This window comes from Balaenoptera physalus (genome assembly GCF_965194825.1).
Source record: "Balaenoptera physalus genome assembly, chromosome: 1".
In the NCBI taxonomy this organism is placed as follows: Eukaryota; Metazoa; Chordata; class Mammalia; order Artiodactyla; family Balaenopteridae; genus Balaenoptera; species Balaenoptera physalus.
In genome coordinates this window covers 92289201-92306768 of record NC_138882.1, presented here as the reverse complement: position 1 = coordinate 92306768, position 17568 = coordinate 92289201, and the positions used below count along the sequence as shown (strand labels likewise).

Here is a 17568-nt window from a genome sequence, read left to right as displayed (position 1 = left end):
AAAAGACAATAACAAAGATTATTTATAAGTTTTAATGAGGGTTTGGGTATGTCTACTTAACAAATTCTAAATAATTTTATGCTCACTATGCCTGAATCCCTTGTTTGGTTATATGTACTCCAGGATGAAAATTATTCGGTTACTTCCAACCCGCCCCTAACGATAATCCTTTCAGTTTTTCCAGTTGACTTGCTTAGCAGCTCCCCACTAAAATCATTCCAACTGATCCCCCAGTGTTGGATCTTTAATTTATTCTCTCTAGTCATCTATTGTTGATCATTTAGGTTGTTCTGCCTTTGTTATTAATAGAGAATAAAATCTGGATCATTGGCTGAAAATCAATTAAAAACACAAAGCAAAATTAAGAGGTAAAAGCTTATGAAATTCTGTAAAATGAACAATACTGCTCAAAGACACAAACACGCCATGACAAATCTATCACTACACTCAAAACCAGTAATTATCCCCCACCTTTTCATTGTCATCAATTTAGAAAAATGTTGGGTGGACCAATTGGTTTGCCACCAAATTGCTTTCAGCTAAATTAATGAGTTACTTGGGGATATTCTACTCAGTACTTGAACATTTCTACTTAAGGGTCAAGTGCCCTAGCTTGAGAAAACTCATCTAGTAAAGCTGTGTAAATATGGTGCAGAGGCTAAGTAACATTCAAATCCCATAACTTTCAAAGGGTCAGGCTCTGAAAGCCAGGTCCCTGATCACTTTTTAACACTTTTTTTCCTAATAAGTTGAGAATTTGTACATTGTACAAACTGTACAACTGTACTAGTAAAACTGAAAGAGTCAAGATTTGATCAGTAGTTTCCTTCTTGTCCTTCTTTTAGAACCTCTTTTGATCTATATACTTCTATTAGGAAAATGTTTAGAGTCAAAGAGCTCTCAAGTGTGTGAGTGTGTGTGTGTGAGTGTGTGTGTATGTGTGTGCTTGTTTGCATAGGTGAAGGGTGAGAGGTAGAGGGTGGACTGCTCTTTAACTGGAAGTGGGTTGTCCTTTAGTCTTGCTGAATTCTTAGTACATCAATATCTAAGTCCAGATCTACTTAACAGAAGTGTTTCCACTATTTAGTTAGAGATCCTTCCCTTCCAATTGTTTTTTATCTCAATAGAATTAAATGTAGTATTGAAAATAAGGAATGGTAGGAACTTGACCATCTAGGCAAAGAACATCCAAGATCCAATGTGGGAAAATGGTTGAACTAGTTATTCTGAGTTTGAAATGAATGACCTGAGACAGTTTGTTTAAGACAGTATGTCTCCTGGCGTGGGAATTCAACTCCTGTGTGCAGACCTTTTCTTGTCCATTCAAAACCGAAAGGACAAGGAGTGTTACTGAATCTGCACAGTAAAATATACACACTGTAATAATACTATTGACATAACTCATGATTTAAAAAAAGTTAACACTGAGGCAGAAGCAGAGTTCGGGAATACATGGCAAGGTCCACTTACCTTTTTCTCTTCTTCCTTTGGGCGCTCCTCTTCTTTAAGAGATTCTTTGGGTTTTTCTTTGCTTATTGTTTTCCCTTTTCCTTTGCCTTCAGGAATACTCACTATAATAGGAATTACTGTTGGAGTATGTGCTGATGGGATATTCAACATTGTTTCCAAGTTAGGATCCTTATCCTCTATAAAGAGAAAGAGGAGAAATCAAGTAAATTAGACATTTATATTTGATATGTTTGTTAAATAAAATTTACATCTCAAACATTTATACCACTTGGCAATTTTTACCTTGCTGAGTAGGACTGATCGGTTGGATAGGTTTCAGGGGTAATGTAGTTGATTTCGAAATCAAAATTGTAGCTTAGAAATTTGAGGCACTAAATACTTTGATGTATTTGACTGAGTCATGATTTCACACACTCTTGCCTCCTAATGTAAACTCCTAATGATAGGGCAGTAACCATCTCTTCATTTTTTTGAGAAATATTTTTTGAGGCTCATATGTAAAACATGTGGAGCAGTGGATAATAATGAAAAAGAAAAATAAAGGACCTTATGAAGTCAAAATAGTTTAAATAAGATCTGTACTCAAATAGCTTCAATACAAGGACATATTAAATAGAAACATAAGGGATACAAACAAGGAAATTTAGAAAAGAAATAGATTATTTCTGGCTGAGATGATAAAAGAAGTTTTCTTATTGAAGACTGATTTTATTCTGGGTTTAATGGATTGCCAGAATTCTAAAAGGAGAGCCAATCCATGGAGGAACTATGTTGGAAACTTCCAAGCATCCCCTTACGTCTTAGGTTATATTCTCTTCTGGGTTCCAGGGTAACACTCCCACCTGGATCTCCTCTTACCTCTTTGGTCATTTTTTTCTCAGTCTCCTTTACTAACTCTTCCTCTTTGTTAAACGTTGGTAGGTCCCAGTTTTTTTCCGCCTTCTCATTACACAACAGATGTTCTCAACTCTGGCTGCCCATAATCATTTTTCATGGAATTAAACGAAATGCTCAGGCCCCCACCTTGACTCTCTGGGGATGAGGCCCAGGCATTTATAGTTGTGAAACACAATCACATGTGATTGTGATACACATTCAGGGCTGAGAGCCTTTATTATCTCTATTAGATCTGAGTATCTTGTTGACTACTGGGGCTCCAGCTGTCATCTACATTTGAATGACTGCAAAATTCACATCTCCGGGCACAAGCTTTCTTCTCAGCTCCAGATCTGTATTTCCAGCTGCTCTTAGACATCTCCCCCTGCTTGTGGTACTGGAGACATTTCAAAATCAGTAAGTCTCTCCTCTTCCAAGCAGATAACCCTCCCTCCTATGTTCTCAACCTCAGTCAATGCCATGACCAATCATGCACTTTGTTTCTCAAGTGAGACATTGAGATTGTATGCATTTTCTCTTTCTGACTCACCCTATACATCCAACCAGTCACAGAGCCCTCAGAAATTTCTCTCAAATCATGCCTCTCCTACCTATTCCTACCACCTTAGTTCATATTCTTATTCTCTTGCTTGACTTTTTGTAGCAGTTTCCTAATACCACCACCTCAGCGTACTTTCCAAACTACCACTATGATTATGTTCCTAAAATGAAATCTTTTCATGTCACTTCCCTTTTCATACTTAAAAAACTCTGGCGCTCACAAATCTTATAAGACACACAACGCTCACCCTCCTCCACTCCAGTCACACTCAACTTCTCATTTTTCTGTAAAGATGTCATGCTTTTACCCAATTGTGTATTTATACAAATGGTTCTTACTGTCTAGAATTCCCTTTCCTTGCTGCTTTGTCAGGATAGTTCCTACTCATCTACAAAATCTCATCTCAGATGCTATGCTTTCTCTCTCAAGTATTTTCTGGCTGTCCCCAGTACTTGGTTTGTATATAATTTCTAGCACTTATGCAGTTATTTCACTATTTATGGTTTCTGTTCCCATTAGACAGTGAATTCTTTGAGTAGATGTAACATGGTTTTATTCATCTTAGTGACTCAGTGCCAGCAAGATGCCTGACTCATAGCAAGTACAGAATATAAATAGTGAATGGCATCTAGTTAGAGGCAGCTGGAAACTCCTCCCTCTCATCCCCATCCATTTACTCAATCAGTAAATATTTACTGAGTACCTACTACTATGTACAATGCATTGGGTAACCAGTGATGAATGAGACATCAGGAACTTGTAATGTAATGAGAAGTTCAGATGAAGAGAACCTCAGGTATTCAGTGTCGTGTGTTAAGTCTGTGATAGGAAAAGTACAGAGCGACAGGGGAACCCAAAAGAAAGGCACTTGCCACAAAACACTTCCATACAAGCTGTACTTTATACAGTTGCCTTCAGTATACACAGGGGGTTGGTCCCAGGACACCCCACGGATACCAGTATCTGTGGATGCTCAAGTCCCTTATATAAAATAGTGTAGTATTTATTTGCATATAACCTATGGACATTCTCCCATATACTTTAAATCATTTCTAGATTACTTATAATACCTAATACAATATAAATGCTATAAAATAGTTATTATACTTCATCATTTAGGAAATAATGACAAAAAATAATGACAAAAAATTACATGTTCAGTACAGACAGAATCATGCAACCATCATGGGCTTAACTACATGGTACACGTCAGCAACAACATAACATTATCTTTCTTTCAACACTTACGGATGGCTTTTGTTTAATGACCCAAAAGAGAAATACATGGAATAAAACACAGAATATTTAAAATACATACAGAAAATATAATCATAGAGAAAATATTAATTAATTAATTAATTCTCTCTCTCTCTCTTTCTCACACACACACACACACACACACACACACACACACATTGTTAACAATCACCACAACCCTGGTTCTCCTGTCTTGATTACCCTTGTATGATGATGATGATGATGATGATGATGATGATGATGATTGCTATATGGTGTCTATGGTACCAATGTGGCAAGGCGGTGAGATGTGTGGCACTCTAGGTAAGTCGTGAGACATCAGGCTGAGTTAAGTCTTCTGACAGGATGTCAGAAGGATTATCTAGTCAGGAGAACTGGGTTCCGATTGCAGACACTGTCACTTTGGAGGAGGCTCAATAATACTAATGTCAGGATGTCTGGAGGTTGAGGGCTGAGGATCTTCAAGCATTGAAGTTCTAGGCTTCACAAATGCAGATACTTTAGTTAGAAACACTGTTATAGGAAGCTGTTTCTTCCTTTTCTTTGCATCATCAAACAAGTCTTGCAATGATTGTTGGCATACTGCTATACCTTGGATACCACAGAGGCTTCAGTCCATCAAAGGATTGTACTTGAGGATCATATCCTTTAACACTTGCACCTATTGAACAACCACTGCAATATTTTCACGTGTCCAAATTGATGGCTCTGCTTCCTCTAAATTTTCTGTATTATCATAATCATCTGTAGATGGCTTCGGCAGATCTTTGAGTTCCTTGTTGGTAAGGATTCCTCTATACTCTTCTATGTGTTCCTCGATGTCACCCTAGATCATGTCAAAGAAGCCTCTTCCCCCCCAACTTCCCTTGCAACATTCAAGATATTCCTGATTTCTACATCAATAGTGGGGAAGCCCCTGAGATCATCGACTACCTCACTCCATAATGGCTTCCAACATGCATTGACTGTCTTAGGCTTTAGGGCACCTACAGCCTCTGCATTAAGCACAGTTCCAACCACAATTGTGAAGCTCTTCCATAAATCCACTTTTTTTTTAATAAATTTATTTATTTACTTATTTTTGGCTGCATTGGGTCTTTGTTGCTGTGCGTGGGCTTTCTCTAGTTGTGGCGAGCGGGGGCTACTCTTTGTTGTGGTGCACAGGCTTCTCATTGTGGTGGCTTCTCTTGTTGCCAAGTGTGGGCTCTAGGCACGTGGGTTTCAGTAGTTGCAGCACGCGGGCTCAGTAGTTGTAGTGCACGGGCTTAGTTGCTCTGCAGCATGTGGGATCTTCCTGGACCAGGGATGGAACCCGTGTCCCCTGCATTGGCAGGCGGATTCTTAACCACTGCACCACGAGGGAAGTCCCTAAATCCACAATGTTGCAATCAGGGTTAGCACCAAGGGCAGCATGAATCTTCCTGAAGGTGAGGCAGGTATAAGTTGCCTTAATGTCCTTGATGATGCCTTGATTGAGTGGCTGCAGCAGTGATACAGTGTTAGGAGGCAGGAACATCACTTCCACTTCCTTGTCAATAAGGCAGAGAAATTGAGTTAGTTGGGAGCATTGTCAATTATGAGGAGCACCTTGAATGGTAGCCCCTTCTCTTTGAGGTATTTCTTCATTTCGGGAATGAAGCACTGGTGGAACCGTTCCAAGAACAAGACGGCTGTCATCCAAGCTTTCCTGTTGTGTTGCCAGAACAGCATAGGCAATTTTTGTTTTTGTTCTTTTGGGCCCAGGAGTTGTTTGCTCATAGACTAGGCTTGATCATGTGACCTGCTGCATTGCCACATAGCCCGAGAGTAAGGTAAGCTTTCCAGTCCTTGAACCCCAGGGCCTGCTTGGCATTCTGATGGACGTAGGTACGGCTGGGCATCAGCCTGTTTTATCACAATTGAAGACTTGCTCTAGAAGGTAGCCTTTCTATTCTTGAGCTCTTCTGGGAACACTGATGTTGCTTTGGCACTGGCCGATGTTGATTCTCCTGTGATCTTTAAGTTTTTGAGGGTGTAGCATTTTACCAGCTAACCAGCCATCTATTAGTACACTTAAACTCCTTCCTCTCACTCTCCTCACCCCTCACAACAGTGCTCACAGAGGCTAAGTGCTCTTTCATGCGTAATTTTGCCATCCAAAGGGACATGCTTCTGTAACATGTCCCCTAGCCACATACAAAATACAAGCACTTTGTAAGCACTTTGTCATGAACCTGCGAGACCATTTTCCCCATTGCAGGGGCAGTTCTAACCCTTCCATGAATTTCGGTTTCTTTCTGCTTTACTGTGAGAATGTTCCATTCGTTCTTAGTGACCTTACATCCTACTTCAGCAAGCCACACGCCACTTTTCAGAAGGTCAAAGATTTGTATTTTCTTGTCGAGAGACAGCACTTTCTGCTCCCTCTTGGCGTTTGAGGGATTGTTTTTACCACTTAACTGCTTTTTGAGAGCCATTTTTCACAGAAACCAAGCATGAACACACAATACAAGTAGCAAATGAACGGGACACCAGACCAGCAATGCTCAGACAATGAGCACTGGAGAGAGTGCAGATCTGTGACGTGGTAGGCGGCCACAGTAGGGTGTGCCTACACATCACTTCATTCACGTGGCTTCAGCATAGTGATTGGCATGGGGCAAATTGGGAGCAAAATTTTGCTTTTTGAAACTTTCTGGAATTTTTTTTAAAATAATACTTTCAATTCAAGGTTGGTCGAATCTGCAGATTCAGAACCCATGGACATGGGATACAGAGGACTGACTGTACTGCACAGTTTGCTTTTCCACAAACATGTCATGCTTTTATACTACTGAGATTTTGCACATGCTATTCCTGGTATAGAATTCCCTTCCTTTGATTCTTTGCCTAAGCAATTTCCACTCACCTCCAAAGACCCAGTTCACATGGGTGAAGCATTTCTCAGAGCAAGTAACCTGTAAGCTGAGTCCTGAAGTACAGGAGGAAGTTCATTGTTGAAAGTGGTGAGGTATGTAGCAAGAGAAAGAATTCTGAGCAAGGGGCACAGCATGGGCAGTTGGTCAGAGATAAGAGAGAGCACAGTTCATCAAGGAACTGAAAGGCACAAAAAAGACTAGGGTAGCCAAGAGCTGGAGATAACCTAAATGGCCACTGACAGATGACTGGATAAATAAAATGTGCTGTATATCTGCAGTGGAATGCTGTTCAGTCTTAAGAAAGAAATTCTGTAATGTGTAACAATGTGGATGATCCTTGAGCACATTATGCTAAGTGAAATAAGCCAGTCATAAAAAAACAAACACTGCATGATTCCACTTATGTGAGGTATCTAAAATAGTTGAATTCATAGAATCAAAGAGTAGAATGGTGGTTGCCAGGGGCTGGGGAGAGAAGGCAATTGGAAGCATAAAGTAATATCATAATCAACGGGCATAAGTTTCAGTTAAGCAAGATCAATAAGCTCTAGAGAGCTGTATATGTTGAATTAAGAGGGGGGAATTGAATTGGAAATTTGTTTAGCCGCTAGCAGATAAACGTTCTTAAATATTAGTATTATATGCGTCCTTAAGGAATTTATAATATATTTTTTACAAAGACTCATGCCTTCAACTTTTTTAATATACAGGAAGTAAAACATTACTTATTATCTACACTATAAACATTTTCAAATGCAGTACCTATAAACTGAAATTAGGAACATCTGTATTAAATGGAAAGATTACATATTAATTTAAGGATTAGATCAAGAATAAGTAAATCACTTAGGAAATAGCAGCAACATAGTTGATAGAGAGTAGAATGTAAATATCTTAATGTAAAATAATGATAACCTTGTTCAGTAGGGGTATGGTTTGTTAGTGATTGTGTGTGATTGTGGATTTTAATACATAATTTTTTAGGCAAGAAATGACTTTTCCAAGTGCTGGATTAAAAATTAATCAACTACAAAATTAAAAGTCAAAACCCCAAATAAAGCAAAAATACTAACAAATTTAATGGGCTCTCTAACTCACTAAAGTACTACAATACTTGGCACAAGGTAAGAAACATGGATTAATGATCCATGGGAATATTGTCTCTAGAGAAATGAAACTACATAGTACGGCAGATAATTGGATCACCACAATTCACGTGTAGTTTAAGGTCACACAACATAGGGATTACCTTTTGATTTTATAAAGCTTTTTTTTTTTTTAATCTCTTATGGTTAGATCCCTGTAAAATGCATGAGAACCCACAAGATTTCCTAACTGGTTCTTGGTAAAGTGACAGGTTATTTTGTGGTTTGTAAGGAAATAGCTTCCAGTTGGAGAATTTGTTTATTAAGAGTAGGGTAAATAAATCCTTCAAGATGTCCAATGAATGGCTCCTTTAAGATTAATGTTCTGAAGCACATTGAGGAGTTCCATAAACACAGGATTCATAGAAATATTATTCTGTAGAAAATCAAGAGGATTCTTTGGCAAATCATGTTTTTTTTTGGTACCAACTAACAGACTTATTTTCATGGGTTAGTTAACAAAGATAACTTATATGTATGTACATGTGGTTATATGTGAGATTATATGTATGAAAAGTGCTGTTTAAAATGTCAAACTATTGTTATTTTCTATGTATGAAAGATTATATATGTACATACATATGTACAACACATATGTATGTACACACACATATATTCCCACTGCTCAGGAAATGAGGGGCATTAAATCAGAACATGTTTATCAGCAAGTAAGCTGATGGAGGGTGGGCAGCTGCCCTTGGTCACGGGACACTTATCCTTTCTGTTGTGTTTAATTCACCTGGCGCCATTCCACTCGATCCATAGTAACTTATTGAGAGGCAGATTCCATTTTCCAAGGTGGCAGAAAAAGATCCAAACTTGCTGACAGCTTTATTCTCTGCATTTGATTCTTCTAAAAGATAAAATCAAATCAAGGACATTTTTGTTTTATCAAAAAGAAATGTAAGCAAAACTCAGTGTGAAGTGGAAATCACCCAAATATGTAAAAGCATGGATATGATTAAGTAAATTATGATATGTACATATACCAATGAATTATTATGAAATCATTAAAAAGTCTTGTTTTTTTTAATCTTTAGATATCTTTGTTTTAATCAAAGTATAATTGACTTACAATATTACATTAGTTTCAGGTACACAGCATAGTGGTTTGATATTTTTATAGATTATGCACCATACAGTTATTATAATATTATTTTTAAAAATATTTAATGAATAGGAAACTGCTCATCATGATAAAGTGAAAGAAATACACTGTGAATAGTGGTTACTGCTGGGGTGGTAGAATTATGAGCAACTGTCGTCTTTTTAAAGTATTCCTATATTTCCTAATTTTTATACTAAACCATATATTTTTATATCAGATAAAACAAAGAAAAGTAATTTTTAAATTTCTGTTTTTAAGTTCTTGGGTACATTCAAACTTGTCAAACATTGTATTCTTACCTTGAACGTAGAAAACACTGTGACTATAACTAAATTTATTAGCAAGATTTAGTTACTGATCTTATTACTTATTACTAACTTGAGTCCAAAAGCATTTTATTAATTAATTCATCTCCATTTGCAGGTATAACCTACACTGGGCAAGAAGCAATTAATTTTTCCAGCTGGTGTTGCCGGGACATGTTAAATGGTGTTATCAGGAAGTTTCATGGTGTATGATCAATGGACATCCACTTGGAACTCTCATCTACAAGCAGGTAGAGAGGCTCATGCCCAAATTTAGGATTTTTTTATTGTTCTTGCAGTTTAAGAAAATTGATATTACATGGAGATCTAAGTGATAGAGCATAGATAGAAACCCTATCATTCACAGTCAATATTGCAGAGAGGCCAAACCGTCAGTAGGAATCAATTAATGAGGACCTGAGTCCTAGAGATTGCACTTGGTACAGTGCATAAAACAAAATTCAGGCCAGAAAGGACATTGCAAACTCAATGTTGCTACAAAAAGGTAGCCAGGCGAGATAGACTCTGCATGTCAGCTGGAATCAAGAGCTGGGTTCCCAGAGGAGGCAAAACCAAGCAAGCAGCCCACTATAGATGGGCTATGTATACGATGTATATCCCCTTTACATTAAGGAAAGTGTATATAAACAAGATGGCAAAACACTTCAGTTATCATCTGTAAGAATTACACATGCTACCTGCCAGGGATGCATGTGTTTCTGTTAGGTGGATAGGTTTGACCTATGGCAGAAGTACTGATACCCACTGCCACAAAGATGCAGCTGCTTACCTTTTTCAAAATGTTGCTCTCCTTCTCTTTCTTCTTTCTCATCTTCTAAAGGATAATCTGCTTTTTTCTCCTTTTTCACAATTTTCTTAGGGTCTCTTAAATGAATTAAAAAATTGTGCTTGTCCTTTTTCACTTTCACTTTGATAAAAGTTGGGCCTGCAGAAGAATCATAGGATAGAAAATGGGCTGATTTTGATGCCCCAATTAAGCTCTGTGATAAGACCGTTAAATAATGCAGCATAGCATTTAAGTCAGGGACTAGAAATACCTAGGGATGTCACCACTTTTATAAAAAGATACCTAAAAGAATAAAGTGATGGTGGAATTCCAGGAAGAAACAGCAGGTGGATCAGGGAGATGTTTGCAGACTTTCTGCTCATACCTAAAACCAAATTACAGAAGGGAGAGTAAATTGGCTAAGGTATAGCTATACTCAACTTTATGATCAATCACACATGATGGTTAATGTGAAAGGATTTTGTAATTGATAAAGAGTTGCATAAATGTTAGTTACAGTAGTTATTATTGTTAGTAGGAACATATAAGAGTTTCCCAAACAACACATTTTCTGCTAGTGCTCTGACTCATTCTTTGTCTCCTCTTCCAGCTTTTTTCTTTTTTTTTTTTAACCCAGCCTTTTCTTTTCAACTTTCGATGAATGATCGTATCTCAAAGTTGATAGAATTAAGATAAAAATATACTTACTATGAACCATCTGAAACATATATATTATATGCATTTGCAAATATTGATAAGAGTAAAGAATGGTTACTGAAAATAGAACATAGCATTTTAAAACTTGAGTCCAGTGCTTTTCTCAGTTCTGTGATTCTGAGTTCCATTTTGAATTGCTATTATTTGTACCCTACACCCAGGGTTGATATTCAAAATATTAAATATTAAAAAATATAGTAATATAAATATGCACACCTATCTATTAATAAAAATCCCTTTCATGTTTTAAATGTCCTTATTTTTATTTTTTATTTTTGGCTGCACCAAGTGGCCTGCGGGATCTCAGTTCCCCGACCAGGGATCGAAGCCCCGCCCCCTGCAGTGGAAGCGCAGAGTCTTCACCACTGGACCGCGAGGGGAATCCCCCCTTTCATGTTTTAAATAAACAAACCTTATATAATAAAACAGTCTGGCATTTGATATAAGTTGTACCACAAACCATTCTTTAAATAATTTGAATAATTTGTAGGCCTTTTTATTTTAAAAATCATTGGTAGGAACTTTTGTTTGATGTGGCATTTACTATCTGATGATGCTTGAGCCATGATTCCACAAAGGGAATAGCATTCTCACTCTTGTAATGATTTCCTCATTAAATTGATGGTCGTTTGATGATAGGAAGGAAGGAAAGGAGGGAAGAAGGGAAGAAGGGAGAAAGGGAGGAAGGAAGGAAGGAAAATTAAGAGAGGGCTGGAGGAAGGGTAGGGAGTGAGAAGGGGTGGGCTGGTGTCACAGGCAGAGTGTGGGTGGGAGGAGCCCTGGCGCCCCTTGTTGGGTTGCATAATCTTGTGGACATTAAACAGGATCCTGCTCACAACCCCTCCCCACTGACTCTTCCCAGCTCTCAGAGACCACAGCTCCCTACTAGATAATAAGGTGTCAAATAAAGCCCAGGTTCTCAAACCCATCCTAAGAAATCTTTAAAGCACAGTGAAAAGAGAAGCTCTACAAGATGTCTCCAATAAGTTCCCCAGAGCCCAGATCTGCTCTTCCCTTGGGGAGAATGAAGCATTTCCTTTTTCCAGACTAGGTCCTCCTCAGCTCATGTCCAAGACCTCCCTCCCACTTACTGACTTCTGAATCCAGAGGCAATTTCTTTATAGCAAAAATAACTGGATATCGGCAGCAGGCCCCCAAACTCCGTGCTCCAGAAACCAAATCAGGAATTTGCTCTAAATTCACAGTATGTGCTTAGTTTCTGAGATAACACTATGTGTTGTAATTAACATTATTAAGTAACGATTTGCTTATTGCAGTTACTATTATACTATTTTCCAATCCTATGGAAATATTTTCATATTTTAACAACTGGAATGTTTGTCTTAGTGTGCCCAGGTAACCTCACGGCTGGCCTGTGCCTTGCAGAGGCTATTATAACAGAAGAGTGTGAAGTCTGAAAGTGGGGAACATTGTGCATAAATGAATCACTGGGGGCACATTACTACTCTCACCTATCATACTCAGGAGTACAAGGCCCCAGGATTATCTGAAATGGGTTAATATCTTCCAAACCATTAACCAGCTGCTTTCAAAATGTACCTTTTTCAAATGTTGTCTTTTCTACTTCAATCTGCCCTCCATCGGAAGGATACAGATAATAATTTGTTCCTGAGATTTGGACTGGTGTTTCTCCCATGTTGTATCCACGAAACTAGAAAAGAAAACATCATGCTTTGAGTGTGGAATGGCAATTGACAAAAATTAGGTCATCCATGTGAGCCAGTTAAAGCTGCCATAAGCCTAATTTCTGCTAAATGATTTGTCTGTCACTTTGTAGACTCAGAGGCCAGTGTCCATCTTATCTTTGGCACATCCTGTAGTGTTACAATGACAGGTAGAATTAAAGGAGGTCCATGATTTTAAACTCTGTTCATTGGAGCATCCTCATAACCCAGCGCAAATCAAATCATTGGACTATTGCCAAGGCAGTGCGAAAAATTATCAATTTCTCTTTCATTGGCTGTTAATTTTCTGTTTAAAGAGAGTTAATATACTGAGGAGTATACTTAACATTTTAGAAGGTCATATGTTAAAGACTTCCTTTTTTTTTTTTTTTACTAAGTGTAGCTTATAGAGCTCCAAGTGATACTGATGCATGCTAAAGCTTGAGAACAACTGGCTCAGAGTAGTAACTAGAAAGGACAAGCGCTGTTACTTTTTTTCCCATCTTTTCCTGATTAGGTTTTTCTCATAAAACGGCTTGAGGGAGAGATTGGCAAAGGGAAGGTTTCACAAAAGCATACAGGCAAGAAACGTGGGTGCATACAGAGAGATAACCCAATGTACTCAGCAAGTCCCATCATCTGAGACAGAAAAAGCCAACCTCTTTGTCCACTATTGTAACTGAGCAGGACCCTATGGGGCCTTCCTGGGACAGACCCCTCCCCCATATCCTCTGCTTTAGCTCCTCTGAAGTACCTAGATAATAGTATTTGAGGCACATTTCCTGAGTTGCCTTACAGATACTAAAACCAGCACCAAATGGAAGAAATGAACTACTGTACTTGATGACCATGAGCATCATAGCCCCCAGACCTACTGGTGCCTAAGGATTGATAATGTTAACCCCTGTGACACTGCCCTGTTACCTCACCATCAACCAATCAGAGAATTCTTCAGGAGATGGTCACATACCCTGTGACTTCCCTCCCTCACCTGGCCTTTAAAAATGCTTTCCTGAAACCCATCGGGAAGTTGGTTGTTTTGAGCACTAGCTACCCAGGACTCCTTGCTTGGTGCCCTGTGATAAACGCTGCACTCTCCTTCTCCACAACCCGGTGTCAGTAGATTGGCGTTACTGTGTGCAGGCAAGTGGACCCAAGTTTGGTTTGATAACGTGTTGACCTATCACAGTTGCTTATTTACATACACCTAAGTGAATGCTTTTGTGTCAAATTTCCATCTTTACCACCCCTAGAAACCTGGTTTCATGGCACTCAAGAAAAACTGGCCTAAGGGTGTTCCTGTCTTGGTGATCAGCTGCGAAGAAGGTCCTAGGTATCACAGGGTGGACTGCAGGTCTGAGATCTTCTATACTAGAAGAAACCCCAAGCCCTCTGTGGTGGCAGTGAAGACTGAAAACCTTATGTTTCCACAGAAGCTGTGTTCTTCCCCAAACAATTAGGAATGACCCAAAGGAGCTTTTTAGAAAATTGATTTTACCGAGTAAACTATCTCAGGTTCTGGTTCCTGGAGGGGATCCTCTGTTATTTCCGGGATCTTTATTTGCTCTTCTTTCAATTTCTCCTTTAAAAAATCTTTTCTCTTGAAATTCCTACTATCTTCTTTCTCTAGTTTTTCCTTGCCTTTCTTTTTACCAGATTCCTTACTCTTCTTTTCTGCTTTTTTTTCTTCCTTTAAGCGTTCTTCTTCAGCTAACCTATCTTGTTCGTCTTTCCATGCCTGTAAACACATTTAAAAAAAATTAATAGGATTTTGAAACAAATCTGATCCTATTCAGGTTCACTTTGGAGAATATTTAACATGATTTTTATACGCTGTATCTTTGATGGATCAAAATACTGAGCTAGAAATTGTGGTGTCATCCTTGATTCTCTTTCTCTCACTCAACTTCTGTATGCTAAACACTGCCAATGCTCTTCAGAGATCTCTCTTCACTGCAGCTTTTTCTCTCACCCTCTGTTGAAATTTTCTTTACTTCAGGTCTTTTTATCTTTAACCTGAACTATTGCATCAGCCTCTTAGCTGGTCTCCCTGGCTCTTATAATTTTCCACAAGAATCCAATCCCCAGTTTAGGTTCTAAACATGGTTAATCAGCAGTATGGTAGACTAGATGTCCAAAGAAACATTCCTGGCATAAAATATTTCAGAAATGATGGATAAAATATCAAATCATCATTGTAATGCATAGCAGTGCTGGCAGCAAAGTAAAAAATATGAGAAAGCACTAATTCAATGAGGGAAGGAAGCACTGAAAATAGCAGTTTCCCAGGGCTATCTGCCCATCTCTGGAAGCCAAGAACTTGGGTTTTGGGAGTTATAGGGACTAGAGCCAGAACCCAGGAGATCAGAGACCTGTGAATAGCATGGGTATTTTTTTTTAAATGACACCTTCACTGAGTGAACTAGAAAAAAATCTTGCCCCATAGAATAAAATCATGAAACCTAGCCAGCTTCCCTGGTCCTGAGTTAAAGTAGGAGCAGAGAGGGCAGGAGGAAATTGGTCCTGAGAACTTTTAACCACAAGCCTGTCCTCACATAGATTTGTGGCCAAAATGTACATCACCTTAAAAGTATTCTGAAAAGATTGCGGGCAAAATGTGAGTTCACAAAGGAAAATCACAAAATGTGAGGAACTAAGTCAAAATCAAAAACCTGAGGAAGAAACAAACTCTGAAATTATACTTGCAAAGACTGCAGATATTGGAATTATCAAACAGAGAATATAAAATAAGTATTTTAATATGCTTAAAGAAAGAAAAGGAGGCATCAAAAGTATAGTAAAAACAAGAGAGTATCAAAAATCAGTGAGTTAGAAAGCCCTATTGGAAATGGAATAGGATTTCTGAAAAGGCAGTATTTGAATAGATAATGGATGAGACATTTCCAGAGCTGATGAAAGACACTAATCCTAAGATTTAGGAAGGTCAGTGAATCAAACCCAGGAAATAATAGTGGTGTGCTGTACCTGGGTCATATTGACTTGGAAGAGTTTACTGTTAAATTTTCAGGAATTTTGGGAGCCAGTTTTAACCACATCCATTATTAAAATCAAATGATACAAATGCACAATAAAATACCATTAAAAACAAAAGCAATAAATACTCAAAACTTACCACTTTCCTAACTATTTTGTTACATTGAACTATGATTTATGCCAGCGGTCCCCAACCTTTTTGGCACCAGGGATCGGTTTCGTGGAAGACAATTTTTCCATGGACAGGGCTGGGTCGGGGGTGGTTCATGCGGTAACGCGAGTGACAGTTCAGGCGGTAATGTGAGTGATGGGGAGTGAAAGGGAGCAGCAAATGAAGCTTCCCTCGCTCGCCCGCCCACAGCTCACCTCCTGCTGTGCGGCCCAGTTCCTAACAGGCCGCGGACCACTAGTGGTCCGCGGCCCGGGGGTTGGGGACCCCTGATCTATGCCCTTGGGGTTATCTATGTAAATTGTATCTGTATGGTAGAACTATAACAGTGTGCTACTGCATATTGTTTCCAACTCCACATACAGTGACATCTTATCAGTAGCTTGAAGTCAGCCATGATGGGAGTATTTACACTACAGAGATCAGCAAATGCTACAAATCAGGGATTTATTGACTACTCATTGATTATATAGACTTTAAAAAATGATGGAGAAGATGTTAATAATGCAGTGTGTTGTGTTTTGAGATGTTACACTGTAACTAGCACAAAAAAAATTGAGGAAATATTCTTCCAGTATTTAAAAACTATTACCTGATTCAGCAAAGCAGTTGCTAATGTCATTGGTGAATAAGCGAGACATATCCCTCTGTTGTTCACTTTTGTCTTACTTGTTCATGTAAATGAAAATATCAATCAGCATTCATTCTGGAACTACACTTGTTTGTCAATTGCAACTATAGGCTGGCTAAAGATGTAAGAGCTTAGTAAAAATCAATGAAAGCAATTCTGTGAGAATCAACTGGCTAAATGGAATTTACAATACAGAGTATTACATATTTTATTATTTGTAAATTGTGTGCTATACATACCATATATCAGTAAAATTTAGAATAAACTATCTATCTATACAGAATTTTTTTTCTTAGAGAGCTAATGCTAAACATTTACCAGCACACCACTGCACGTTTTCAAAGCATCTAGAGAGAAAAGATGAACTGTCTATAAAAGAATGACAAGTTAGATCGACAATCAATTTATTGGGTTGGCCAAAAAGTCTGTTCCATAGCATCTTATGGAAAAACCTGAACAAAATTTTGGCCAACCCAATATTAACAACTACAACATCAGGTAGAAAAATGTGGAACAAAATCTTGAGAGTATAACAGGATACAAAAAAGTCAACCAAGAATTTTATAAATTAAAACTATGTTTAATGAATAAGGGTAAAGTAAAACCATTTTTCAGACATGTAAAATGGAGGTCCAATAGCAACAAACCCTCACTAAAGGAAGTTCTAAAGGAAATACTCCCAAAATAGAAGATGCGAGAAGAAATGCTCAACAAAACAAATGGTAAGCATGGGGCTAAATCTCAATAGCACTGACTGTATAAAGCAATGACAATAATAATGTCTAATTTGTGGGGCTAAAAAAAGTCAAGATAAAACTTAAACACAGGTTGGGAGAGAGGAAACAATTTTAATAATTCCTTGTATTGTTCTGGAAGAAAGATATTTTATTGAGACTTCATTAAATTATATATACAAGTTGAAAATCTAGAGCAACCACTAGTAGAATAGAAATAAAGTGTATACA

At 38.1% G+C, this 17568-nt stretch overlaps 1 protein-coding gene across 1 annotated transcript in view; it reads right to left on the bottom strand.

Moving 5' to 3' along the window:
* Window positions 1–17568, bottom strand: part of SPAG17 (sperm associated antigen 17) — a 352647-nt gene that overhangs the window by 92902 nt on the left and 242177 nt on the right. Inside the window, exons 22-26 of the mRNA XM_082460586.1 lie at window positions 14308–14547; window positions 12685–12796; window positions 10411–10566; window positions 8947–9060; window positions 1471–1646 (exon numbers count right to left, since the gene is read on the bottom strand). Coding sequence (XP_082316712.1) covers window positions 1471–1646; window positions 8947–9060; window positions 10411–10566; window positions 12685–12796; window positions 14308–14547 — 798 coding nt within the window. The remainder of the gene's footprint in view (window positions 1–1470; window positions 1647–8946; window positions 9061–10410; window positions 10567–12684; window positions 12797–14307; window positions 14548–17568) is intronic.